Here is a 26,782-nt window from a genome sequence, read left to right on the forward strand (position 1 = left end):
CTCAGAGTTTCTGTATTAATTGGTCTGGATGGAGACTGGGCACCTGTAGTTTTATCGTCTTAGGTGACGCTAAGGTGCAGCCCAGGTAGAGAACCACTGCCACCTTGGAGTACAGCAGATGCAGGGGAGTCAGCCACATGTCCATTGCTGTTACTGACTAGTTTTGTGTGGCATTGGCAAGACACGTTACCTCTCTGAGCCTTGGTTTTCTCATCTGTAAATGGGGGCTGGCAATGGCTCCCTCCGGCAGTTCCTGGGAAGACTGAATGAACTCTTGGATGCTTGCAGACTTTGCAAACTCTAAGCCACCAAACCCCGAAGGATAGTTGCTCATCCTCCTCCTTCAGTTTGGAGGGAGAATTTAGCTTCTGTGCTGCCACGAGCAGCCAGCGTAGAGATTTCTCTTGAGCACAGCTTTCTGTCATTAAAATGAAAAACGAAAGAGAAAGGACAATGACAGACGAGGAAGCCACAGGCAATTGCAGTGGGCTTTTTTCCTCTTGGATGATGTGGGTTTGAATGTGCTGCTATAAATAGTTTATGCAGACGAGTTGGAGGGGCTCTTCCCCCTGCTGCCTTAATCCAGGAGAGACTGGGAGGGAGCCCAGTGCATGTTTTCAGCGTCCCCTCCTCGTCCCCCCGCTGTGGGCTGTTGCGGGCTGGTGGGTGCTCTCCTGGTGACTCCGGGGAAGAGGGTCGGATAGGTCTGTGTTTCCTCAGTGTTCCGGGGCACACCTGGCCCCTGGGCGTATTGGCCGTTTCTACCTGAGTGAGCATTGCTGGTGCTGCCAATAGTACTGAGGGAACAAGGAGGGCCACCCAGGAAGCTGTCGGGTCATGGGTGAGGCAGTCTGTTGCCTTTGGGTACCACTGGGTCCGCAGGGACCTGGGGCATCATGGCTGGGAGGGTGCCCTCAGGTTGAGGCCTCGAGCCTGGAGAAAGGGCAGACGGGGGCCAAGTGAGGACCACCCACCATCGGCCCTGGCCTCTCTTCCTCCCACCTCCTCTCTCCTTTTCTTGTTTTCTTCCTAAAATAGGCTTTGAGCACTACCCAGCGCCCACCGTGACAGGTGCTGGGGGTCCAGAGCTAAAAAGACATCGGTCTGCCCTCAGGTTGCTCCCAGGATGGGAAGGGGACCTTTATCGTCACTGCAGGGCTGGGGCTGCACAAAGGGTTGGACGTGCCCTGGAGAAGGACGGTCTAGTCTGCCCTGGGCATTGGCTTGGCCTCAGAAAGATGCCTCCAAGCTGAGCAGTGAAGGTGAGATAGGAGTTTTGGGGTGACCAGCGTGGCAGGGGGCATTCCAGGCAGAGGAACAGGGTTCAAAGAGCCGTGGACATGTGTGGCGTGGCCACGTGCTGGGACACACGCGGTTTGTGGGCACGCAGCGTCCGTACCTGGGGTCGGAGGTGAGACCAGACACACAGGCCGAGGCCAGTTCCCAGACGACCCTGAGTGCTCCCCAGAGGAGGGTGGACTGCGTCCGCTGTGGCGTATCTGAGCTGGGTGGTGACCCACCGGCCTTGTCAGGCGGGCAGGTCAGCCTGGCAGCCCTGGGGAAGGGGGCGGGGAGGCCAAAGGCCGCTGTGAGGACCGTCCCGATCGGGATGATGCTGGCAGCCTGAACTGTGTGGGTAGCCAGGGGGTGGATTTGAGGACACGGTGACTGGCCAGGTGGGGGAACCCAAGCTGACCCCAGACTCTGGCCTGGCCCTGCTCGTGGTCCCCAGGCCTTCAGGGACTAGGCACCCCTGTTGGTGGGGCTTCCCGGTGACGCAGTGTGCGATTGCCTGGGGTTGGGGTCAGGGCCCCGGCCTGGGCCCCGGCCTGGAGGTGTGGTGGCAGGCGGGGCGCAGAGGTCCTGCCTCAGCTCCGTGGCCATGACAGCCAGCGGCCTCTCCTGAGAGGCCCCGACTGGCCCCCAGCACTCACAGGTGCCTCTGTGCCTGGGGCCGCCCCTCGGCTCTGCGGCCCCCACGGCCAGTGTCACCGCGCTGCAGGCCCTGGCCCCAGCGTGGAGAGTGCAGCGCTGGCACAGTTCAGCGGCTGGATCTCAGGTCAGCCACTCACTTCTGCTCTGTGAGAAGGTCCTGTCTCAGAGCCAAGCGGCGCCACCCTCCACCCCCAAAAGGGCCTGCCACCCTCTCTCTCTTTCCAGAGCTCCTGTAGGTTTGTGTCTCAGGGCCTCTGGCAGCTGGCGCCCCACTGCATTGTCCCCCTTGCCCCTTGGACTCGTGTGTAGGGTAACGCTCTGGCTCCCGGGCTCAGGTAGCGCTCGGGCCTCTGTATCAGGGTCAGGCCTGTGTCCCGTCAGCAGTCCTACCACGGACCCGGCACTTGCCGTGCGTCCTGCGCTGTCTGAGCACATGGCGTGTGTGAGCTCGCTCCACGCCCCAGCAGCCCTGTGAATTAGGCACTGTTATCACCAAGCCCATTTCTCATAAGGGGAGATAGACGCTGACTCGGTGTCAGAACCGGGGTTTGAGCCCGGGCATGTGACTCCAGAGCCTGCTCTGAACCACCACCTGGCAGCATCTTGTGTAGATACACATCAGGGGGCCATGTGTAGTGGACGGTGTTGACGGGTCACTGGGATGTGGCTGCCAGGGGCCCTATTGGGAGTGCCCCGGCCCTAGAGCCCAGACCTATCGGGAACGGCACCTCACTCTTTCGTGTCCCCCAGTGCCCAGTGTCTGAGCCCAAGTATTGGAGTGAGAGGCCCCAGTGGTGGGCAGGAGGCAGCGGCAGAGCGGGGAGCCAGGTCGGGCGGCCCTGGGCCCTGCCATCCCTCAGTCAGCCAGACCTCGGGGGGAGGAGGCAGGAGAGCCCCAGGGCGCTGACTCCTCAGAGGTGGGACGGTGGGCTGCAGCGGGGCAGGAGGCTCCCAGCCTGGGAGCGGTTTCAGCTGCCTGGGGCCTGGGCAGCAGAAGAGGTGAGCACCAGGAGTCCTGGCCAAGACACACACAGATGGGTGTGTGTGTGTGTGTGTGTGAGAGAGAGAGGCAGAGAGAGAGAGATGGGGGAGAGAGAGAGGGAGATGGACGGGGCTGGGTGAGGGCGGCAGAGGACGGGTCACCTGCTCTCAGCTGCCAGCTTTCTCCATACGCCAGCCTGCCCAGCGGGATCAGTCGGGCGTGTTCACTCATCTCCGATGGGCGGTGGACAAGGCTCACGTCTTGCTCCAGCACATGTGTCCTGTCTGTCCCCTGCATCACCTTGGGTCCCCTCGTCTCTCTACCTCACCTGCCCCCTAAATGTCTCATGGTCCACCCTGCCTGACCCTCCTCAGCAAGGTTATAATTTAGGTCATTTATGACTTGTGACTGTTGAGACAAGGGCTGGCTTCAAGTGAAAATTCAGTCTGCCCCCAAACAAAAAGAGCTCTACCCAGGCGACAGGAGGCGATGCTTACCCTGCTTACCCAGAAGAACCTGGGGCTGCCCCCTGGGGCTGGCACCCAGCGCTCTGGAATGGCATTTGCCTATAAGGCACGTGTGATAACACACGCACAGCCTAGAAGGGTACGACCGGCGTAAGATAAGGGGTGCTGAGCAAATGGCGCCAGCATGACAATGACGTGGCCACTGTCCCTCAGAGCCCCGCCCCGCCCCTCCTTGGTGCAGCACTTACACTCAGTGCTGTACTCGTACCCTGGACCCTAGGTCGCTCCTCTCTGAGGCTGGGGCAGCGATCTTAGCTCCTGCGGGTTCCGCCTGGGTTCCCAGGTCTCTGAGTCTAGACGGCAACATGGACAGCAATAGTTACTGTTACTTGCTGAGCCGAGCCCGGGGCCTCAGCAAAGCTCAGTGGCCAGCCGCGTCCTGTGACAGTAGAGCTTGCCCGCCTGACCTCCGGGCCAGAGCTCTCAGCCTGCACGAGGGTGGGGTGGGCGCATCCGTCCACCCTTTCTGGCCAAAGACACAGATCTTGTCAAAGACAAATGTTTGCTTCCAGCCGGGGGCCCTGGGGGTGTGGGCTCTGCCTGGCACACCGGGTACTGGGAACTGAAACCTGGTTTCTTCCTCGTTCTGTCCTTCCTGCCTGTCGTGGACGGTGACCCCGTGGAGTCCCCGACCTGGGGAGCAGGAGTAGGCGTGTTCGTGCGGGAGGGTCTGAGGAAGGGCTGCTTGGCCCTGGGCCCGCGGCCTGGGAGGGGCGCCCAACTGCAGGCTGTTTTCTCAGATTCCCTTTCGGTCTCCGCCCCCGCCTCTGCACCTGTTGTAGTCCCATCATCCCGGGCGGCTGGCAGCTGTCACTGCTGGGGCACCTGTCCCAGCCCCAGAGGACACCCTGTGGGCTCCCTGGCTCCAGTTTCCCTGCAGTGAGCAGCGCATGCTCTGTCTCTCGGTGATTTTGTCCTCACTCCGTGCGCGTCTCTTCTGGACTCCAGGCAGCAGCCTCCACCCTCATCCTGGTTCTGGGCATGACAGGAAGCTTTGGAAGGGTGGGCTCCCTGCTCCCCATTCTCCAGCGCCAAGCCCAGTCTGACAGGGCAGGGACAGGTCGGCCTTGAGCTCCAAATGCCAGGTGACTCATCAGATCAATCCAATGAGCGCTTGTTCTTGATGAAAAAGACACAGCAGCAACCAGGGGCCCTCTCCCGGCCCCTCCAGCAGGGCCGTCTCCCGTCCCGACTTCGCTGTATGGACCTCCCCAGAGGCCACTCCCCTCTGCCCACCTATAAAGAGAACTTGTCCCCTCTCCTTGTCCAGTCTTGTCTTCCATGCCCTCTGATGCCCTGACCTGTATGTCATGTTAAGCACCAGAGGACATTAATGAGTTCAAATCCTCCTTATCCTCTATCCACTGTGTGACCGTGGGAAAAGCTGCAGCTTACCAGGCCTCCTTTGCTCTCCTGTAAAGTGGGCACGTGGCTTCTCGGCCCACATGGAGGCAGTGGCTGGACCCAGCGCACGCGCGCACGTGCTCTCTCTCTCTCTCTGTCTCTCTCTCTGTCTCTCTCTCTGTCTCTCTCTCTCTCTCTCTCTCTATCTCTCGATGACAAAAAGTTTATTCTGTATTTCTCACGGCACCTGGTAGAGGGTAAGACTGGAGAGAGGGCCTGGTTTGGAGGTGACGGGTGGGGGGCACTAGGGTGGGCTGCCCGGGGGCTAGAGGGGTTGGAGGGGCAGGCAGACCGACATCCTCCTGAGGGGTGAGTTAGGGTGCTCCCTTCAGCCAGCGCTGGCAGGGACAAAGGGCGGAGAGCGGATGTAGGGGTCCGGTCAGGAGCGGCAGAGCTCACTTTGCGCAGCCTGTCCCAGCGGGCGCGGGGGTCTCCACCACAGCGCCGTGTACAGCGCACTGCAGAGGGGTTGCAGCACACACCCCGGACAGTCCCGCGCCCAAGTCAGTGTTCACAGCAGCCTGGATCCCAGCGGGCGTCTCCTAGTAGTGGAGGTCGTTTGGAAGGCCAGAAAGCCATCCTTCGTGTCTAGCGGGGCCATCTTGCTGACAAAAGAGCGGATAGAGAAGAGCATTCCGTACATGAGCTTGAACTCCTCTTCTTCGGGGGTCCCTGCTTGCTTCTTGCGGCGCCACTTGCTGTAATGCAGCCACAGTCCATTTCGGTCAAACAGGTCAGGTTATGGACAGTCACCTGCAGGACACAGATTGTGAGCCTTGCTCGGGGAGCACGCACCCTCCGTGGGTCCCAGTTTTCCATTCTGGGTCCCTCCACCCAGGCCCCAATGCTGTCTTGAGGTCCCTTTCCCTCGATTAGAGATCTTGGTGTCTCTAATCCCGATGGTTTCTATTGTCCAGTGAACTTGTTCCGTGTTCTGTTCTGCAGTTGCTGGATCTGTCCCAGACTAAGTTCTAAGAGGGTAGGCTCAGCCTGGGGCTGCAGGTGCTGGGCCTCGGCGGACATGGGTGTGAAAGGACTTAGGGAGGAGACCGTTGAGACCAAGCTGGCCTCCAAGATGGAGAGATGGAGAGGGGCTGGCAGGCGGCAGACGACAGGAAGATGAGGAGAACCCTGGTGGCAGGAAGGTCTGGGGAGCTGAGTGGGTTCAGAGAGCCAAGGGGCAGAGGCTCCCTGGATGGGGCCAGAGAGCAGATGCAGCTGGGGGGGTGGGGTGGGTAGCCAGAAAGGGAGGGTTGTTTGTTTGTTTTTTTCTGAAGGCTGCAAGGTTTCTGTCAGACCAAGTGCTCCCCAGGGGCATGCGCAGCCCTGCTTTGTTCCCATAGGCTTTGAGGTAGTACGGATGGTCTGCTTTCTGCAAGATGTCCGGGATGGGCCACCCGTTGGTAGACAGGAAGAGCAGCCTTATGCCAGTCTCCTTGCCTTCATTTATGCTCCATCCCTGGGATGTCACCCTCTGTTCCCTGGAAAACTCCAAGGCTCTGCTTTTACCTAGAACCCTCCTGATTCCTGAAAAACAAGGCCTATATCCCCTTGTCTTCTTTCCCTCAAGCAAAGGGCAGTTCCCTGCCCTTTGACCTTCTCTGTCCAGAGTGTGAGTTTTAATGTCAGACAGGTCTGGGATCGAACTCTAGCTTGTCTTGCCTTTACTGTAACCTCTCTGAGCCCCAGTTCTGTAGCCTGGAGGGTGGGCATGATTATAATCCTGTAGGGATGTTGTGGGATTGGGTGAGATTATACGTGTGCAATACTTAGCATGGTGCCTGGTGCGTGATTAAGTGTTCAATAAAGGGTAATGTTTACAGCGTCTCCCACAGACTCGCTTCTCCCACAGACTCGCTTATAGAGTCTCCACTTCCCTTTCACATCCTTTCCCTCCTTTCACATCCCCTTTTATATCCTTTTATCCTTCTCCTTTTCTACAGAACAGGACACTGGAATGATTCAACCAGTGCCAAAGGAACCTCATACCTTGATCCCAGCATGGCTCCTGCTTGGCTTCCCAAGGGCGGAAGTTGGGTTTTGCTCACCAGCGGGCCCGAGTTGGCACTCAGGGAACACTGAATGAATGAATGAGTAAACGATGAAGTTCAGTGGTGCTCTCACCCCTGTTAGTAACAGCATTCTTTGGCCCCGTGAAGCTTTGTGAAATTCCGCAGTAAAGCAGAGAAGGGCTGCGGTCGGACTGCCCCAGAACCTGTAGAGGCCCAGACGCTGCTGTGGGAAGGTGACGGGGAACCTGTCAGACACAGGACATTGCCACTTCCTATTTAAATTGGGGAAGTGGCTGATGGAAAACGGGACCTAAGGACCCCTGCCAGTAAAGCCCTGCAGGCAGTGGTGGTGTGAAGGCCAGGGGCTGCCCAGGCTGCATCCGATCCTCCGCTCCATTGTCCCTCAAGCAGCCAGAGTGAAGCTGCCGCCCACCTGAAGGACTCCTGGTTCTCTGAGCCCTCACCCTGCCCTCATCCCTGCTTGGTTACTTCTCCCAGTCCTGTTTCTGGAAAATTCTGTGCCATCAGTCCCACCTGTGAGATATTTTCTGAGTGCCTGCTCTGCGCAGGCATGACGCTGCGCCCGAGGAGAGCGTGGGCAAGTCAGGTTCAGGCCCGGGCCAGCTGGATGCCACCGCTTTCTCCCCTGGGCTCTTTTGCCTCCTCCCATGCACTCTCCACACCAGATGGCAGGGTGACCTTTCAGAAACGCAGCCTGGTCTTGTTGCCTTCCTGTTGAAACCTGTCAGGGGTTCCCTGTTGCTCTCAGAAAAAAGGCCCGGTTCTTCACCCTGCTCTTCGAGGCCTGCCTGCTGTGTCTCCAGCCCACCTTGGCTTGCCACCAGAGCATTTCCCCTGGGCCCCCTGCCGTCTCTCCTGCAGCCACTGCAACCTTACTTCTCGGAGGTGTGGGGCTCTCTCTAGCCCCAGGGCCTTTGCACATGCTGCACTCACTCTCTGGAGCACTCTCTCCTCAGTGTCCCTGCAGAGCACACAGGCATGACTGCTTCTCCTTCACCATTGCTCTCCAGGAACCCCTAGGTGGAGCCCCCCGGAACCTTGCTCCTTTGTTTCAGAACGTGATGATATTCCTTAGTGAGACTCCTTGGTAGATGTCTGTTTTCCTCTGGACTCGAAGTCCACAGGAGCCAGGATCTGTCGTTGATCATCATTGCATCCCCAGTGTTTGGCACATGGGAGGTGCTCAAAAAATGTTGGTCATCTTGAGTGGTTGAGATGTACACGGGAGAGGCCAAGGCAAACAGACAACGCCACAGCTAGGGCGGAGAGGACGAGGGGTTGGGAGAAGCATAGCTTGGGCTCAGAGGAGAGACAGCCTCCAAGAAGGGGAACTTGCTCTGTTTCCAGGGCCTTGGCAGAGAGTGCTTCTCAGAAGAGATGTTACCAGCGCTGGGGGGTTGGGGAAGGCGAGACTGGTCCCTGGAGGGGTTGGTGGGGAAGGGCCCAGGCAGGTGCATCAAAAGGCGAGCAGGGTCAGGGGGTTGACTCTGCTGCTGCAGGAACAGCCTCTAGAGCAGCCTCTTTGCCTCAGCTTCTTCCTCACCTACAGAATGGGTATAAAATGCAGCCTGTGTCTCAGGGTTGTCATGAGGCTTGAACAAAATAATGTGTGTAATGTGCCCAGCACAGCCCCTCCCAGTGCCCAGGTCTCTGAGTCTATCTGACAGGGGACAGCCCCCGCCTTTCTTACAGCTTCTTCCCCAACCCTCCCCCCTCCACCTGCTGGCCTTCCTTCCCTACCTAGTTTTTTCCCTGGGAACCCAGGTCCCTAACCTGAGGACAGAGGCTGGGGGCTGGCCAGGGCCTGGGAGGAGGCAGCTGTCCAGATTTCCTGGGAGAGGTCCCGGCCTGCAGCGAGCCTGGGGCTGTGATATTGGCCCACAGACCTGGGCTCGAGTCCTGCCTCTGCCTCTGACCTGCTGGGTCAACCGTAGGCAAGTTCCTGAGCCTCTCAGAGCCCCCTGGTGTCTTTTCTGTAAGAGGGACTGGCCGGCAGCCCCTGCTGCCAGGGTGTGAATTAGCACCCGCGGTGCCGGTGAGCAGTGAGCGCTCAGGGCACAGCACCTGCTGTTTGGATGGTGCCTGGGCTCCCCGTGTGCCTGCCGAGAGCCCCAGCGCCTGCCTTCCCACCGCCCTCTGCCCACTCTGTCTGCACCCCTCCGTCTCCCCCGAGTGTGGGGTGTTGGGCCCTGCATTTCAAGATTTCCCCAGAGACTGTGTGACCTGTGGCAAAGTGTGCATGCCGAGTGTGTACATTGCGAGGTGTGCACGTATCAGGTTAGTGTGTGTCTGGCGGGCTGTAGGCAAAGTGTGTACAATGACAAATGCTTGTGAGTGGTTGTGAGCCTGTGTTTGTGTATATGCATGGGATGTGGTATAGGTGGGTGGTGTGGTCTGTATATATTTGTGTGCATTTGCATATGTTTATGATCAAAGGGACAGTTTCCTGTGGGGGTAGAATGTGGATTCTTATCCCAGCCCTGCCGCCCTCTGGGCAGGTCACCTCTTTGTCTCAGTGCTTTCATCTGTAAGATAATAATAATAATGGTACCTATTGATAACAACAATAACAGTGTCCTCATCATTCAGCCCATGGGGACCACAGGAGTTAATACTCCTAAAGCACTTGCAACAGAGCCTGGAAGAAGATAGAAGCAGGGTCAGCTTTTGTTATGAAGCCCGTCTAGCCGGACCGTAAGCCCCTTGCGGGCAGGGGCAGCATCTGCTGTCCCCACCATGGTATCATTGCCTCACCTGATATCTGCATGTAGCAGGTGCGCGATGACACGTGAACAGTGGAAGTCCTCAGTAAACGGTGAGGGTGTGGGGGGGGTGAGGTGTGTGATGGGGCGTGTGCGTGTGTGCATGTGTGTGCGTGCGCTCAGGCTGGGGCATCTCCAGCGCTTTCCGGAGCTGGCTATTTCAGGAAGCCTCCAGTCTCCTCCTCCTTATGTAAATAAACATGACAGATCCCATTGCCTGTACCAGCGCTGGGAGGTGGGGGAGGCTCTGGGAGTGGGTGGAAGCTGGGAGGCAGCGGTGAGCCGGTGAGCCAGTGAGCCAGTGAGCCTGGCCACAAGGGTGTGCGTGCCAGCGTGGCCGGCCTGGGCGGGCAGTGCCTGCCGTGTGTGCGGGAGGGAGCGTGGGAGGGGCAGGCTCACACTGCCATGCGGGCCACCAGCTGCAGGGGAGGAGAGGGGGCAGGAGGAGGGGAACCGGCACCCGGGCAGCTTGGTGACGAGGCCTGCTAGCCAAACGAAGGTGGCTGTGCTGCCTGCTGCCTGTGATGGGGGGACAGATCACTCGGAGCTCCCTCCACGGTAAGGCCCCAGCTGATGCCTGGGGATCCGTCCACCCCCAGCCTGGGGACCACCTGGGGAGGCTGGGCCTGAGAGGCACTGGGGGCTTGAAGGTACAGTCATCCCCTGCCTCTTCGTTCCTTGGGGGTCTCCTCTGGGTGGCAGAAACTGGGGTAGAGGAAAGCAAGGGGGGTTGGGAAGGGCAGGCAGAGGGGGTCTTTCTCTGGCAACTGGTGGAAAGTCAAGCAGCTGAGTCTCCCCACAAAGTCTCCTTGTCCTCTTACCTCCCCAGGGTGCTGAGAAACCCCCAAGTGGGATGTGAGGCCCTGGATGTCCATACCCCCCTTTCCCAGGACTCGGGCCAAGCAGCGTGACAGCTGGGGACCTGTGTGGGCCCGGGGATGCGCTGAGTCCCACCATGGAGCAGTGGAGAGACGAGTGGGCACACCAAGTGTGCGTGAGCGTGCGTGCATGCCTTTGCTCGTAAGTGTGCGCTAGAGGTATCTGCCGGTGTGTGCCTGTGCCAGCTGGTGCCCAGGCACATGTGTGCAAGTGACAGCTCCCCACTGCGTGTGCTCTGCTGGGGAGATCAGGGAACTTCTGACCCTTCACCTCCACGGTCAGAAAGGAAAGACCCGACAAGCGGGTGAAGGGGTGGGAGGGAGGAGAACCGGTTGGCCCCCATCCACAGGGCTTCTGCTTGGCCCGCTCCCGTCCCCGTCCCCTCACCCACCTGGCCTGAGGGCTGCGGTCTGGGGAGCAACATGGCTGCTATGGCACCGCACGCAGGAGCCGGGGCTCCTGTAAAGCTGCCTGGTGCCAGAACAGCGAGGGCTGACCTTGGGGCGTCCCGGGCCCTCCTCCCTCCCCGGACAGGGCAGCAGGGGATGGGGCCACCTCCACAAGCAGAGCAGTGGGTGCTGAGGCACCAGCAAAGGCCCAGGAAGGAAGACGGAGTGGGAAGCTGTGGCCAGGACCGGTCACCAGGTGGCTTCCCTCTTCTAGGCTCTGGACTTGGAGAGAGTAATTTGTAATTAAAAAAGAAAAAGTCAGGGAAGGAGACATGGGAAAAGCAAATCATTGGCTCTCCTAAAAGGAAATGAATTTTGTCCTGGGCCTGGAGGGCTAAGTGACAGATGGAAGGCCCTGCAAGACACATAACCCGGAGCCAGCCAGGGCCAACACCCGTGGCCTGGGCCTTGGCCCGAGACGGACTGGCTGACCTGGGCCTGGCCCTGCCTGTCTGTGGGGCGGGGGCTCCTCTCAGGCCCATCGGCCCCAGCGGGGCCCGTTGGCACAAGGTCTGAGGCGGACTGGCATTTTCCACTGGAGTCAGACGGGGCGAGCCCGTGGCCTGGGAAGGACCGAGAGGCCCTCAGAACAGGCTTGGGCCGCAGCTCACTGTCCTCCAGCCTCCTTGGAGCACAGGCTTCAGAGGGGAGTGAGGACTCCAGGACCCACCCCTGCAGGTGGCATATGGCCGTCAAGAGCTCATGCACTGGAGTAGATAGACGTGCTGTAGTGAAGGCAAGGGTCTCCCTGAGTCCCGGCTCCCTCCTGTCAATGAGGCTAATCATAGTGCCTCCTCACGGGCCAACTGGGAGGAGGGGTCCGTGAGCCGATGTAAGGAGCTAACGTGGGGAAAACCCACAGGCCTTGGGAAGGCATTCTGAGGCCAGGGTCATGTTCCTTCCCTCCCCGCCCCGGGAACTAGAGGACAGCCTAAGTGTGCTGAGGACTCTCGGAATTGGGCCATCCGGGCTGGGTGGCCCTTGGCGAGTGCTTATGTCCCATCTGCTTTGGCCCTCAGCCCCTTGCCAGGACCACCGCCCCTAGCCTGGGTCGCTGCTAAGCTGGCGCTGCCCCTGCCTCAGCTGCTGTCACGAGTAGGAGGCAGCAGGTGGGGGTTGCGGAGAGAGGGGTTTGCCTGTACCCACACCTGCATGCACGTCCTCACGTGGCCTCCCCACGTCCACGTGGGTAGACCACTGCACATTCCAGTGGCTCTGGTTTCACTGCCATCCTTCTGGAAGGTGAGTTGGGGGAAGTGAGAGATGAGGGGTTTGTCCCTTTGGGCTCTCAGCCCACAGCCTGCCCGCTGAGGACACGGGGACGCCGTTTCGGGTTGTGTTCTCCCCGTGGGCCTCGGGGTTTTGGTTTCCTCAGCTGAGGATGCCGGGTTGCTGGGTCACAGTGAGAGGTGAGGGGGAGATGACAGGGAGTGACCCCATGCTGTGGGGTAGGGGGGTTTGCGGACATGTCTGGCTGTCTGTGCTTCTGGTGTCTGCAGACGGCGCGCCTGTGTCTTAGGCCCCTCTGCATGACGTGTATTTACCTGTATAGTCTGTAGGGATTGAGTGTTGTCGTGTCTGTACTCCCATGTTTGAGCAGCCGCCTTTATGGGACTCTGTGCCTGTGACATGTCCTTGTTGTTCCATAGATGTCCGTGTTTCTGCGTGAGTCACGCACGTGCACATGTGTGTACCATGTGTGTGCACCTGTGTCCTCTGGGAGCAGCCTGGCAGGGAACCCACGGGAGAAATTAATTCCCATTTGGAAAATGGCTTTGGCACTTACATGCTTGACTTCTTTCATCGGGCAGATTCCTAGAGCTCCCCCATCTTGGGGGCAGGGTGGGGGTTAGGAAGAGCACAGCAGAGGCGACTGGAATACTGGAGCCCCTCCCCCTTCTCCCCTCCCTTCCCCTTCCCCCCCCTTTCTCCTCCTTAAGTGCTCCCCCAGGGCAAGGAAGTGACCTGGGACCCAGGGGTTGATGTGATGAGTGGATGACGCACACACGTGCACGGAGACACACATCGCCCCCAGGATAGTCTCTGGCAGACAGACTCTAGGTGCTGGGGGCAGGGACCTGAGTGATTGGCTCCCACGCTGTCCTGTTGCAGAGGGGCCTGCTGTGACCTGGGAGGAAATGGCCGGCGACTCAGGAGGGAGCCCGGCCTTGCCCTTCTACAGCGGACGCCCCGTCTCCTTGGGCTCCTTAGTCCTCAGACAGGCAGCAGGGGAGGGGGTGGCAGATGGATCTGTGAGGCCTGGGACTGGCACGGCAGGGCCGTCTGTCTCCTGGCAGCAGCAGCTTTGGAGGCTTGGGCCCAGGTGGGGCTGGAGGGTGTGTCTGTGAACACGTGTGCACACGCGCACTGCCGCCCCTTGTACTCCTGGGCTCTGGGAGGGCAGGGCTCGGGCCGGTCCAGCTCTGTCGGCTCTTACCTCAGCGAATGCCTGGCATGCAGTGGGCACCAGCAGCTACTCAGCCAGTGTGTAAGAGGGAAAGGGGTGGGGTGCCGGCCCTGGGCCTGTGGGCCACGTGGCAGTTGGAGCTGCAGGTGGCCTGAGGAGGCAGAGGAGACAGAACATCGGGAACACTTCAGAGGATGTGAGGCCTGAGACCAGGCAGGTTGGGGAAGAATGGGCCGGTGGGCCGGTGCTCTCGGCGAGAGTTTGAATCCTGTTCCACGCTTACTGGCCAGGCCCTTTACCTGCCTGAGCCTCAGCGCTCCCTTCCGTAAACTGGGGACGGCAAGGTTTGTGCTGAAGGCTGTAGGGAGGAGTGAGCGAGCTAATGGGCACGCAGCAGTGCACCTGACACGTGGTAAGCGCGCTGTAAACTGGCGTCCGGGCCTGCGTGTGCCTGCGAGTGTGTGCGCCACGTGCACCTACCTGGCTGCCTCCAAGGACCAAGGCTTCATCCTCTGCCTTTTCAGCCCTGGGGGCCCCTGGAACAGAATACTCCCCTAGTGCTTCTGTCTGCTGCTAGGCACACCCTGCTGTGTGTATGTGTGCATGCGTGTCCACACGAGTGAGTGTGGATTTGTGTACGGGCAGCTAAAGGCAATGTTGGCACCGTGTGTGGATTCATGTGACTGAGACATGCTCCCTGTTGTGTGTTCAGGCCTGGCCTGGGGGCTTTGGGGGGGTGCCGCGAAGACAGGGACAGGGAACTGGACCCTAAATAGTTCTCATCTGGAGTCCTCTTCTGGAAACTTGGCGTGGGGTGGGAGAGTGGGAGGAGGGGGCTAGTTCTCTCCCAGCGGTGGGGCTATCGGGAGGCACATCTGTATGCACATCTGGCTGCTGGAAATGTCAGAGACCGGGATGGCACAGAGGCAGTGAGAGCAGGAGGCTCAGTGTGGAGACTCACGTGGCTGGGAGGTGCTGGTCCTCCCCACCCCCCGCCGCTCTCCTTTGCCCACCTGGTCTTCATGAACTTGCTCAGTTTTCCAGGGAGCAGCAGGGCCTGCCATCTGCACAGCCGCGCACTCTGGGACAATGATGGGGTGCTGAGAGGGCCCATCCCTAAATGACAAGGGTGTCCGTGTGGGGCTGCTGGGGTCAGGGAGAGGGCACTGAATGTGCAGGCCAGCTAGCGGGGGCCCAGGTAGGACGTGTGTGCAATGAGACAGACACAACTTCAGAGCCCACCCATCGCTGACTAGCTGCGTGACCCTGGGCGGGCTATTACTTCTCTCAGCTTGTTTCCTTATCTATAAAATGGGACTGATTGATACTATATTGCTGTGTAACTTATCTATTGCTGCCTAACAAATTACCCCAAAAGTTAGGGGCTTAAAACGACATTTAATGATCTCATAACTCCTATGATCAGGAATCTTGACAGTTTCGACAGGTGTCTTCTGCCTCCTGTCTTGTGAGGTTGCAGTGAAACTGTTGGCCCGGGCCACGGGCTCTCTCCGCCGAAGGCTTGCCTGGCCGGGCCGTATCCAAGACTACCCCCACAGCACCTGGCAGTCCTTGGCCCCTCCGCACCCGGGCTTCTGCTCACGGTCACCTTACAACAGGGCACCTGGCTTCCCCAGAGGGAGCAGCCCTAGAGCAGCGAGCGAGAGGAGCCAAGACGGAGGCCGGAGGCATCTTATAACCCAGTCTCAGGAGTGATGCCCGTTGCTTGCGCTGCTTTCGTTTGTTAGAAGCTAGTTGCTAATCCACCTCACGCTCAAGGGAAGGGGATTACACGAGGAAGGGCGTGACTGCCAGGTGGTGAGTGGGGGTTGCTGGGGCCGTCTTTGAGGCTGCTTCCCACAGGCACCTCATCTTTCAGGGACTGGTAGGGCGGGGCGAGGCTGCACATGAAAGGCAGCAGGCGCAGTGTCTGACACACGAGGGAAAAATCACCCTGGTGGTCTTCCTTTTCTCCTTTTTCCCACAGGCAAGTGGGGAGCTATTGAAGGTCCCTGAGGAGGCAGGGCTGTCGTCAGTCATGTAGTGTGGGACCTTGGTGTCAGGCAGTGAAGGAATCTGTCCCTTTAGTCCTCTCTTGCTTTAATTTCTCCACAGGACGCCAGAAAGGGAAGTGGGTGCTCCTTGGCCACTTGCCAACTGATCAGTAGATTGAAGAATTGAACAGCAGCAATTCATTCAATAGCTTTCATTGAGCGCCTGCTGTGTGCTCTGAGCTAGGCACTGGGGAAACAGCAGGAAAAAAGACCGTGGTCTCCATCCTCCAGAGGCTCACAGTCCACCAGGGAGACACACAAGTAACCCCGAAGGCTTTACTAGCCAGAAAGCTTCCCTGAAGAACACAGAAATGATCTGAGTGACTGTCAGCTGTGCCAAGGACAGCACGTAACCTGAACCACTCTGCGTACGGAGAAGATGTTAGGGCATAGCATGCCGGGGATGCCCTGGGACGCTCGGGCTTAGTTCTGTGGAGGAGTCAGAGTTGAAAAAGCCTCCTTAGGTGCGGATGCTTTGTTAGGGGTGTGTGGGGTCCCTGGAAGTACATAGCAGGGTAGGGAGCCTAGTCTGGGGTCAGAGAGACTTCTGAGAGGAAATGGAGTTTACCATCAATGCCTGAAGGATGTGTGAGAGAAAGGCATATATGGTTGAGAAAGAGGATGGAAAAGTTCCCAGCAGAAGTCATAGCAGCTCTCCCTACTACATAGAAACAGACACAGGGAGGCTGCCAAAATGAGGAGACAAAGAAACATGGCCCAAATGAAAGAACTGATCAAAACTCCAGAAAAAGAGCTAAACAAAATGGAGATTAAGCAACCTAGCAGATACAGAGTTCAACACATTAGTTATAAGGATGCTCAAGGAACTTAGTGAGGACCTCAACAGCATAAAAAAGACCCAGGCAGAAACAAAGGACACACTAATTAAAACAGAGAACGATTTCCTGGGCAACAACAATACAGTGGACAAAGCTGAGAATCAGATCAATGACTTGGAACACAAGGAATCGGAAAAGAACCAATCAGAACAACAAGAAGAAAAAAGAACCCAAAAAAGTGAGAATAGTGTGAGCAGCCTCTGGGACAACTTCAAGCATTCCAACATTCAGATCATAGGAGTGCCAGAAGGAGAAGAGAAAGAGCAAGAAATTGGAAATCTATTTGAAAAAGTAAGGAAAGAAAAATTCTCTAATTTGGTGAAGGAAATAGACATGCAAGACCAGGAAGCACAAAGGGTCCCAAACATGATGGGTGCAAAGAGGCCCACTCCAGGACACATCATAATTAAAATGCTAAAGGTTAAAGATAAAGAGAGAATCTTAAAAGCAGCCAGAGAAAACAGCTAGTTACCTACAAGGGAATTCCCTTGAGACTCTCAACTGATTTCTCAGAAGAAACTTTGTGGGCTAGAAGGGATTGGCAAGAAATATTCAGTCCCGAAAAGCAGGGACCTACATCCAAGATTGCTCTACCCAGCAAAGCTACCTTTTAAAATCGAAGGGCACATTAAGACCTTCCCAGACAAGAAAAAACTAAAGGAGTTCATCATCACCAAACCATTATATGAAATGTTAAAGGGACTTATTTAAGAAAAAGAAGTTCTTCTTTTTATTTAAGAACAACTATGAACAATAAAATGGCATAAATATATAACTATCGACAATTGAATCTAAAAAACAAACTAAGCAAACAAGAAGAACAGAGACAAGTTCATGGATACGGAGAGAGTTTTGATGGTTGCCTGATGGGAGAGGAGAATGGGGGAATGGGTGAAGAAGTGAGGGGATTAAGAAGTACAAATAGGTAGTTACAGAATAGCCCTGGGGATGTAGAGTCCAGCGTTGGAAATGGAGTAGCTAAAGAACCTACACCTACGCATGACCCATGGACATGGACAATAGTGTGGGGATTGCCTGAGGGAGTGGGGGCTGCTGGGTGAAGGGGGCAAAGGGGAAAGAATTGGGACAACTAGAATAGCATAATCAATAAAATACAATTTTTTAAAAACTTCCCAGGAGAGAATTGGGCTTGGGCCAAGCCTGGAGGCAAGAAGCAGGCGAGGGAGGTGGGCTTCTTAATGGAACCCAGAGAAGTTCATATCTGCCTAGTTTCACAATCCTCTCTCTTACCAAAGCCCTCTCCCTGCCTGCTCTCCCACCTTTAACCTGGTATCAGGGCATCTGGGATAAGAAAACAGAGGTGTCTGGACTGAAGCGAGCCGATCATTTCCTCTGGTGGTGGTGGTTGCTTTTATATGAAAAAAAAAATTAAGGCGTTATGTTGGGACCAGGTGTTAAAGTTTGTAAAATTCTTTCACATCTGTGAACTCACTGGGTCCTCACAACAGCTTGGAGAGGTGGGTAGGGTAGCTAAGATGACCCCATTTTTCAGAGACAGACATCAAGGTCCAGAGAGGTGAAGTGACTTGCCCAAAGTCACGCAGCAAGTTGGTGGCATGGCCAGGGGTTGAACCCAGAGCTTCCTGCCTCCAGTGTTCAAGCTCTTTGCTCCGCCCCACTCTCCAGCGAGTGAGACAAGGCTCTCTTATAAGGGATGCAAGTGGTCATGCCAGCTCTGGCATTCAGAGCCACGGGTTCAGAACAAGGTGGTCCTGAACGCAGGGGGATTCAGCAGGGCTTGGAAGATGGGTAGGATCTGGAGAGGAGGGGTAGGGAGAAGATACATGGGGTAGGGGAAACGGCTTGAGCCAGGGTGTGGAGAGCACAAATTAGTGTCAACAGCAATAATAATAGTTATATAATAATTGTTATACTTTATTAATAACTAATACACAACTATCATTATTATAGCAACCACTCACTGGGTTAATTTTACATCCATCCATCTCATTTATCCTCACAAGAGCCCCGTGAAGGTCTGCCGTGACCCCCACTTTACAGATGAGACAAGTGAGGCTCCCAGGGTCTCATGGTTAGTGACAGAGCTGCCGGGGTTGGAGGCAGCAGGTTCGGGTTCCAGTCTGGGCTCTTTACTCTGGCTGGGTGACCTTGGTGAGCAACTTCTCTCCTGAGGACCTGTGTCAGACAGGCACTGGGGGCGATGGAGACACTGCCTGTTAAGCCACCTAGAGTTTGGTCATTGTCATTGGTATTGCCCCCTCCGTGAACCTCCTTGGCAGCCCAGCTCAGCTGGCCCGCGAATCCAGGGCTCTGCCGGGATGGTCCAGGGGCAGAGTTTGGCGGGGGCAGTGGGGAGGTCACTCTGGGGTTTACATTGTGTCTGGGCTTCTCCCCTGTGACCCCCCCCCCACCCCAAGAGGCAGGAATGTGGCCTGGAACTGGTCGAGGGTCCCCTGGAAGGCTGGCTAGGCTTGTGCCTGGCAGTTCATAAACGCCCCGGAGGAGTGGGCTGTGGGGGGCAGTTTCCGTTGTGGCAGCAGCGGCCTCCCCTGTGGGGCGTGCCCCCACTGAGACTCCCAAGAAGCTTGTAAACCTGCCGCTAAGGGGGTGGTGCTTCTCTGGGAGCTCTGCTGGGAGCTGGATGGCAAGATGAAGGCTCCACCCGAGCCCCGTAACTTGAGGCCTCATGCTGGGACTGGCTACCGCCGCCTCCACCGGTCTTTCCCCACTACGCCTGCCATCTTGGACTCGGGGGAAAAATGAATGCTAGTGTGAGATGCTGAGTAGGGTAAAGGACCCTGAATGTGGCATTGGAAGTCCAGAGTTCAAGTCCCAGCTCTTCCGCTTAATTGCTGTGTTACCTCAAACAAGTTGGTCAGCCAGTCTGAACTGCAGCTCACTCATCCATACAGTAAAGATTTAAGGGGTCATAGTATATGGCAAAGTGCAGGGAGCGAGCCCTTTGGGGTGGTATAGGAAAGAAGCCCTGACCCCAGCTGGTCCTTGGTATCTAAGCTGTTCTCAAGGTTGATCCTTATTTTGCTTTTTCTGCCTCCTCCCCTCAGATCATGAAGCCAGCTGACACGGAGCGGGGAGAGAGAAGAAGCAGGGACAGCAAGGGTTGGGGAGGTGGTGACCCCCGCCGTCCGGTCAGGGCTGCCATGTTGGACACCTCTGAGGTCACCATTCCTTTTGTAACTCATGAGAACAGTGCCCCCTGGGGGTGTGCAGGCGGAGCCATTTGTGGCTACACACAACGGCCTTGGCCCTTGTTCAAAGAGAAATGATGGGGCCTGGGCTAGGGCCATGGCAGCAGAGGGGACAGAAAAGGCCAAGCCCAGGGATGTCGATTTCTCTGGTGGGATCGGCAGCATGGGTGCTGTGTGCTCGAAGACTCCACGGGGCCCTAGGAGCGTGGCGGGGCTGGAGGGTTAGGGTCAGGGGTTCAGCTGGGACTGGCCAAGGGACAAGTGACTATGGTCCACAGACAGGAGATGTCCAGCAGGATGAAGAGGGTTTTCACCTTGTCCCCACGGAGGTGGCTTGGTGGGAGTTGATCACACAGAGAGCTTGAGTATAGAGAGAAGGGACTGAGGACAGCCCGGGTCAGCCCCTGTACCCAGGGGACCCCCAGAGACCCCGCTGCGAGCAGGAGGAGTCACGGGACTGTGGGCCCAGGAATCAGTGAAGGTGCTTTGCAGCCGCCAAAGTACTCTCCTCACACCCAGAGAGGTCGGGGAAGAGCGCCCCTTCACAGATGCGGAGGGAACTTAAGGCCAGAAGGGTAGGCGGGACCGGGCTAAGGGGGCTCCTGCTAGATGGGCCGAGTCCTCGGCACTGCCTGCCGCAGGGTGACGGGGCTGGGCTGGTCAGAGGTGCCAGCCTCCCTTTCCTGCGTCTAATGAAGGCCTGGCTTGTTAGTCATTGTTGTTATTCCTTTTGAGGTATAATTTATAGACAATGAAATCCATCCTTTTAAGTGAATAGCTTGGTGAGTTTTGACAAATGTGTAAGTTGTATAGCCACTACCACAGTAAAAATACTGAGCATTTCTGTCACCAGAAAAGATTTCCTTTGTGCTGCTTTCTTGTCATCTCTCTTCCTCCTCCCCAAACTCTGATCCCCACTGATCTTTGAAATCAAACTCTTGAAGCTTTTGGGTCTGGCTTCCTTCACTTCTCTTGCTCTCACCGTTCCTCCTTACTTTATGGTGGTCTGCTCATTGTACTGCAGGGTTGTATTCGGGGCGGGGGGGATGTACCACACTTTATCTGTCCGTTCACCAGCGGAAGGATATTGGGTTGTGTCCAGTCTTGGGTTGTTATGAATAAATCTGCCGTGCATTTATTCGTTGTGCGGGTATGTTTTCATTTCTGTGGGGTAAGTGCCCATGAGTGTGATTGCTGGGTCGTGCTGTGGGTGTTTAACTTTATGAGAAACTGCCACACCATTTTCCACAGTGGCTGCACCGTTTTTGCATCCTACCAGCCGTATGTGAGGACAATGTATGAAAATATGACTTGCCTTTCTGTGTTTTGGTGGTAATACACGTATCATAGAGGCAATATAATATTGAATATAATAGAATGCCGCTGCGCTACATGTAATGATTACAGGTGGTACATGGATGACCATTTGTTTCCGTATTTTACCAACTATGATTGTATTGCAATGCTCATTTAAAAAATGTACCCCACTCACCAGACCCATGCTTTCTTGGCTATTACTGCTGAATGGCCAAGACATAGCCCTGCAGTTAGATCACCTGGGTTTGGCTCCCAGAGCCTCTTCCTGCTTGATGTGACCTTCAGTCTCTCTGAGGTGCAGATTCATCACCAGTAAAATGGGCTGCTAATATCCCTTTCTACTGCTTAAGTTTGCTGAGAGGGTGAAACCAGTAAGTGTGTATCTAAAGCCCCCACTTCACAGCCTGGCATACGTCAGCACTTGATAAAGTGCTGCCATTACTATTAGATGGGTGTCCCCTTGTGTGATGGGTACGTGTTTTACGCGCACTGTTTTGTATGCCCATGTGTACATGAATCCAGGCCTGTGCGCACCGTGCCTATGGAAGGCTGAGATGCCCAGTCTGAGGGATCAGGGAAAGGATGAGCCTCTCTTCCTTCTCTGCCTTCTAGGGTTGGGCTGCCTTCATGTGCTCGCAGGTGTGCGTGTGCGCACTCATGCACGTGCATTCTGAGGCTACGGGTGTAGGTGCACATTGTGCCTCCAGGGACCAGGGCCCCCCTGTCTCCCTTCTCCAGCGGTTCTGCTCTCAGCCAGGGTGGCTCGGCTCATGCTGCCCTTGCCCATCCCACATTCTCCCCGGAAGGGAGGCCCCGAGAATGATCGTTCCAGGGCCTGGGTCTTTAGCCCCTGGGTGTCTCCACCATATTCACTCAGAGCCAGTGATTTCTATACCTTTACCCAGGGCCCCAGGGCCCCAGGTGGGACAGTAGGAAGAAGAGGACACATTTTGAAGGAATCTGAGGTCCTGCAGTTGGTCTGTGGATTGGAATCTGAGCAGAGGTTGGGAAGAGAGGCTCTGATCAGCTGCTGGGCTCAGAAGGTTTTTAAACGTTGCTTTATTGAGGTATATTTGACATGCTAAACCACATGTATTTAAAGTGTACAATTGAATGGGTTTTGACATAAGCATACTCTCATGAAACCGTCACCGTAATCAAGGTAGTGAACACCTCCGATACCCCCAAAGCCCCCTTGTGCCCACGCCAATCCCTCCCTCTCTCCCCCCACCATCTGCAGGCCACCAATCTGCTTGTTTTCACTGTAGCTTAGTGAGTGTTTCCTAGAGTTGATACAAATGGCATGAGGTGGAAGGAGAAGGTTTTGAAAGAAATGGAAGCCCTGCAGGTGCTCCATGAATTGTGCATGCGTTTTTTTAAACTGACTCATTTCACTCGGAATAATTATTTTGAAATTGACCCATGTTGCTGCCCACATCAGTAGTTCATTCCTTTTTTACAGTTAAGTATCATTCCATGGTACAGATGTACCACGATTTGTTATCCATTTGCCCAACAAGGTATTTTTTTTATGCTTTCATTTCTGCATAGGTATACATCCCTAAACAATATGTACCAAAGGTTGCTTTTTTTTTTTAATTAAGAATGAAGCTGTGCCTGAGGCTGGCATATGCCCAGTGGGTGCCTCTTCCAGACAGGGCACCTGTAGCCAATGCCACCCTTTGCCCTTCACCCCACTGTCCCCTTCCCTGGAATGACCTCCCCTGCTCTGCACTGTCCAGGGGCCACTCAGCCTCTTCCAGGCAGCCTTCCCAGACTGTCTGGGTCTCCTCTGAGCAATTCCAGCCCTCACTGCTTGATGGTCTCCCAAACCCTTGAGCACTGTTTGGCAGTTCCAGTCTTGTCCCCTTGGTAAGAGCAAGGCAGCGACGTGTGCCACTCCCATTCCCCCCCTCATGGGCCTGGCATGCAGAGAGCGGCTCCGGAGAGGTCTGGGGGGTGAGCTATAGGTTATCCGGTTGGCCCTGAACAGTGGCCTCTGGTGTCTGGGGCCCCCTGGGAAGGAGGAAGCAAAATGCAAAGTGATGCAAAGTGATACAAACACAGCCTGGACTGAAATCTGGGAGTCCTCGCTCCCACCCTCCTCCCTCCCGGTCTTCCTCTCTTTCCTAGAAACCCCTCCTTTCCTTTAGGGAGCGGCAGGCTTCTGGGCAGGCCTGATGCTGACCAAACTTTCTGCATTATTAAATTCCTGCCTCGGAGGGACCAAAATTTGAAACATCCCAGGCCTCTGTCCTGTTTTGTGGCTTCCTACAACCCCACCTTCGTCTCCCCTCCTCCATGTCTGTCCTCAAGATGATGGGGCGGGAGGGCGCTGCCCTTCCGGATGGCTGGCGCACACATCTTAGGGAAGAAATAACACCCCCCCACCCCTGCCAAGGCTGTGCCTTCATGCGGCCAGTGACGCTGATACATGTCTTAGAGGCACAGGGTAGAGGCCGCCCATTGTGCCAGAGAGGGGAAGTGACTTCCCCGTGGTCACAGGGCCAGCCTGACAGACTCCAGCCACCTGACACCTTGTCTTGTGTTCTTTCCTCTCTGTGCTTTGTGTCCTGGACACCGCCCTCACCTGTTTGTAAAGGGCCTTTTCCTGGACCAAGCCCTGTCCCGCACCCTATCCCTGTCTGTAGAAGAAAGAGCTGTAGCTTGCTGGCCAGCGGTTCTTGAGTCAGATCTGAGCTCTCCTGTTGGGAAGCCTGGATGAAGAGGCCACCTGTGTCCAAGACACAGGCGGGGCAGGGTGAAGCAGGCAGGCAGCTGGGGCGGAGGAGAGTGGCCCTGAAGGAAGGAAGAGATGGGCATGGTCCTGGGGCTGCAAGGCCTGCCCCACCCACCTTCCTGGTCTCGAGTGGCAGCCCAGCCTTGTCGGTCGAGCCCCCATGCCTTCTCCTTCTTCTCCCCTCCTCCAGGAGACCTTTCTGAGAGGGGACCTGCGCGTTTGTCCGTCTGGCATTTATCACTACCTACCATTTCTATTGTGGTTTCTGTCCACATCTTATCTCCCTTCCTGAACTGTTGGCTTCTTGAGAACAGGATATATATATATTTCATGCCTGTACCTTCAGTGCCTAAGACAGGGCTTGGTATTCAGGAGATACATAATATTTGTTGACTAAAATAAATGATGGTGGTAGTGAGTGACAATGTGTGGTGGTAGATGTCGGTAGTGAATGCTGATGTGTTACAAAGGTTGATGGAAGAAGGCAGATGGTAGTAAACACTAGGGAGAAATAGTAGATGGTAGTTGTTGCTGGCCACGGTGGAGGTGATGGGTGAAGGATGAGGGTGGGATGAGGGCAGACGATGGCAGATAATAAAGGGTGGTAGACGGCGAAGCGGGACATAGTCGTGGATGGCAGCAGGAGAAGGACGGTGGCGGAAGGCGGCCGTGGTGGTGGAACTCCTACTGGGTGACCTCTGCTTATGTCCCCTCCACTGCCCTTCCCTAAGAGACCCTAGTCCAGCTCTTGGACTGCCAAGTTCTCTGACACGGTGGCTTTTATTTATTTATTTGCTCTGCAGACTCCATCGGAGGTTCCTTCCCTGTCGCCTCTCACCGATGCCACCACAAGCAGAAGCACGGCCCGCCGGTACTGCCCGGCGGGGTGCTCCTGGCCACGCCACTGCTCTTCCACCCACACACCAAGGGCTCCCAGATCCTCATGGACCTCAGCCACAAGGCCGTCAAGAGGCAGGCCAGCTTCTGCAACGCCATCACTTTCAGTAACCGCCCGGTCCTCATCTACGAGCAAGTCAGGCTGAAGGTGGGGCTTCCCCCCCACTCTCCGTCACCGCACCCCTCGGGCCTCTGAACTTTATCCCCTCTCCAACCCTGGCACTGCCTTTTGCTACAGCCATTGCTGCGCCCTGCACCTCCTCTTTCCTCTCTGTTGCCACTTCTGCTCTTCCTCGTCCTTCCACTTTCTGTTTCCCCTTCCTCCTTTCTCAGCCTTCCCTGCATGGCAAAGAAGGAAGAGAGGAGGGAGTGGCCATGGCGACCACTAGCTCTCGCCGGGCTGGCGGGAGGTCTCCTGGGGAGGGGAAGGAGCCCAAACGGCAGGCAAGCTGGGCAGTGTGGCTCTCTGTGGGTGTCTCCTTCGGGGTGGTCTGCAGAGAAGGGCACGCTCCCTTCCCCTGGGGCTCGCTGAAGTGGGGGAGAGGCTGGGCTGGGCTGCGGGCTGTCTGAGGCCACCCCCTTACCATCCAGATCACCAAGAAGCAGTGCTGCTGGAGTGGGGCGCTGCGCCTGGGCTTCACGAGCAAGGACCCCTCCCGCATCCACCCCGACTCGCTGCCCAAGTACGCCTGCCCCGATCTGGTCTCCCAGAGTGGCTTCTGGGCCAAGGCTCTGCCTGAGGAATTTGCCAACGAGGGCAACATCATCGCCTTCTGGGTGGACAAGAAGGGCCGTGTGTTCTACCGCATCAACGACTCGGCCGCCATGCTCTTCTTCAGTGGGGTCCGCACGGCCGACCCGCTCTGGGCCCTGGTGGACGTCTATGGCCTCACACGGGGCGTCCAGCTGCTTGGTGAGTGCCCACTCTCTTTGGCCCCTTAGGTGCAGGGCACACATCTAGGTGCTGTGACTCGAAGCGGGGCTAAGACTCTTGTGGCTGCTCCCGGACCCCCAGCATGACTCCCAGTCCAGGATGCCCCGCAGCTCAGTGCACTTGTACACAGAGACTCCGGGTACAAGTCAGCCCCCTGGCAAATCAGCTGTGTCTCCAGAAGGAGCCTGTGTGAGCTTCAGCTTTCTCATCTGTAAAATGGGTTGGCGGGAAGACTAAATTCTGTTAAAGAGGCTGCAAGCAGAGTGCCCAGCACAGCCCGGGGTACCGCATGAGGGGCCCCGCCAGCGCCCATTCTTCCCGCCTCCCTTCCCTGCAGAGAATAATGCCGTGGAGGTGGTTGAAGACTTTCTTTTTCTTTCTTCCCTTTCTGACTTCAGAGCCTAGAAGCAGCAAAGCTCTTCTTTTCAGAACACCTGTATTGGAGCAGAAAAGACGGGGGTGGGGGCAGACTGTGAATGTGAAAACAATCGTCAGAAGGCTTGTTTGTTGAGTTCCCAAAACCAGGAAGCTGTTTTAATTAATTGGTAGTGTGGGAAGATTCTGGTTTTCAGCTCGCTAAAACTGGTTTTACATTCACACGGACGAGGTAAGGCTCCTTCAGGTCTTGGCAAGCGCAGCAGAGAGCTCAGGGCGGCCCGAGGCGAACATGCTTCCCATCCTTCTGTGACATGGGGCACCTGCAGGGCCCCTCCGTGCGGGTGACGGGAGGGCCGTGGCTATGCTCCTGACTGCAGAGTCAGGCAGACCCAGGCTGGCCCCGGCCCCTCCCTGTTTGTGTAGCTAGTGCTATAGGACCTCAGCTTCTGCATCTCTAAAATGGGGGTAATAATAAGTCTTTTCAGGGTTCTTTTGAAGACCCAGAGCCAAGTTACGTGTGGCTGACGCACAGTAGGTATTCACTGACTGCCAGTCATCTCTGCTCATCTTGGAGTGGGCAGTGCTTAACTCGAGGTTCAAGTGAACTCCTCCCTGCTGCTCTGGTGTCCTCAGGGCTCCACGCTTCAAGGCACTGGGGTCCCAAAGCTTGAGCCAGTGCTCCTGCCTGGAAACTTCTGTTTGCGCCTCAACCTTCTCATTTGTAAAGTGGTTGGGAATACTACGACTTAGCCCAGGACTTGGCCACATGGTGGGAGACAGAAGAATGTCTCAGCTTTTGAGAAAGTCAGTCTTGTTGGGGGGTCAGGGGGTAAAGGAAGAGAGGGCAACATTCTCGCTTTTCCTCAGCAAAGAATGCCCTTTCTCCCAGTGCCCAAAGATCAAAATCTCACTCAGGCTTCAAGGCCCAGCTCATAAGTCACCTCCTCCCTGAAGCCTTCCAGGGTGGGATTCTTTTCCCCACCCCTTGTTTCCCACTGCATGGCACCTGTACTTCTGTAAGTGCTGAGGCATTGACCGAGCCTTGGTCCATCCA

At 56.4% G+C, this 26,782-nt stretch overlaps 1 protein-coding gene and 1 pseudogene across 3 annotated transcripts in view; one reads left to right on the forward strand and one right to left on the reverse strand.

The window, feature by feature from the left end:
* The window catches only part of NEURL1 (neuralized E3 ubiquitin protein ligase 1), a 69,895-nt gene that overhangs the window by 27,694 nt on the left and 15,419 nt on the right, over nucleotides 1–26,782 (forward strand). The window contains exons 1-3 of one of the 3 annotated variants that reach the window (XM_054581455.1): nucleotides 10,013–10,201; nucleotides 24,323–24,564; nucleotides 25,008–25,329. In XM_054581455.1, coding sequence (XP_054437430.1) covers nucleotides 10,168–10,201; nucleotides 24,323–24,564; nucleotides 25,008–25,329 — 598 coding nt within the window. In that variant the 5' untranslated portion in view covers nucleotides 10,013–10,167. Of the gene's footprint in view, nucleotides 1–10,012; nucleotides 10,202–10,553; nucleotides 10,664–24,322; nucleotides 24,565–25,007; nucleotides 25,330–26,782 lie in introns of those variants that run through there. The other 2 variants (XM_054581456.1, XM_054581454.1) reach the window with 2 other exon arrangements.
* On the reverse strand, nucleotides 5,177–5,667 carry LOC129077023 (trafficking protein particle complex subunit 1-like; annotated as a pseudogene).

This window comes from Pteronotus mesoamericanus, unplaced genomic scaffold, assembly GCF_021234165.1.
Source record: "Pteronotus mesoamericanus isolate MK-2021 breed Mesoamerican mustached bat unplaced genomic scaffold, CSHL_Meso_final contig_657, whole genome shotgun sequence".
NCBI lineage: Eukaryota > Metazoa > Chordata > Mammalia > Chiroptera > Mormoopidae > Pteronotus > Pteronotus mesoamericanus.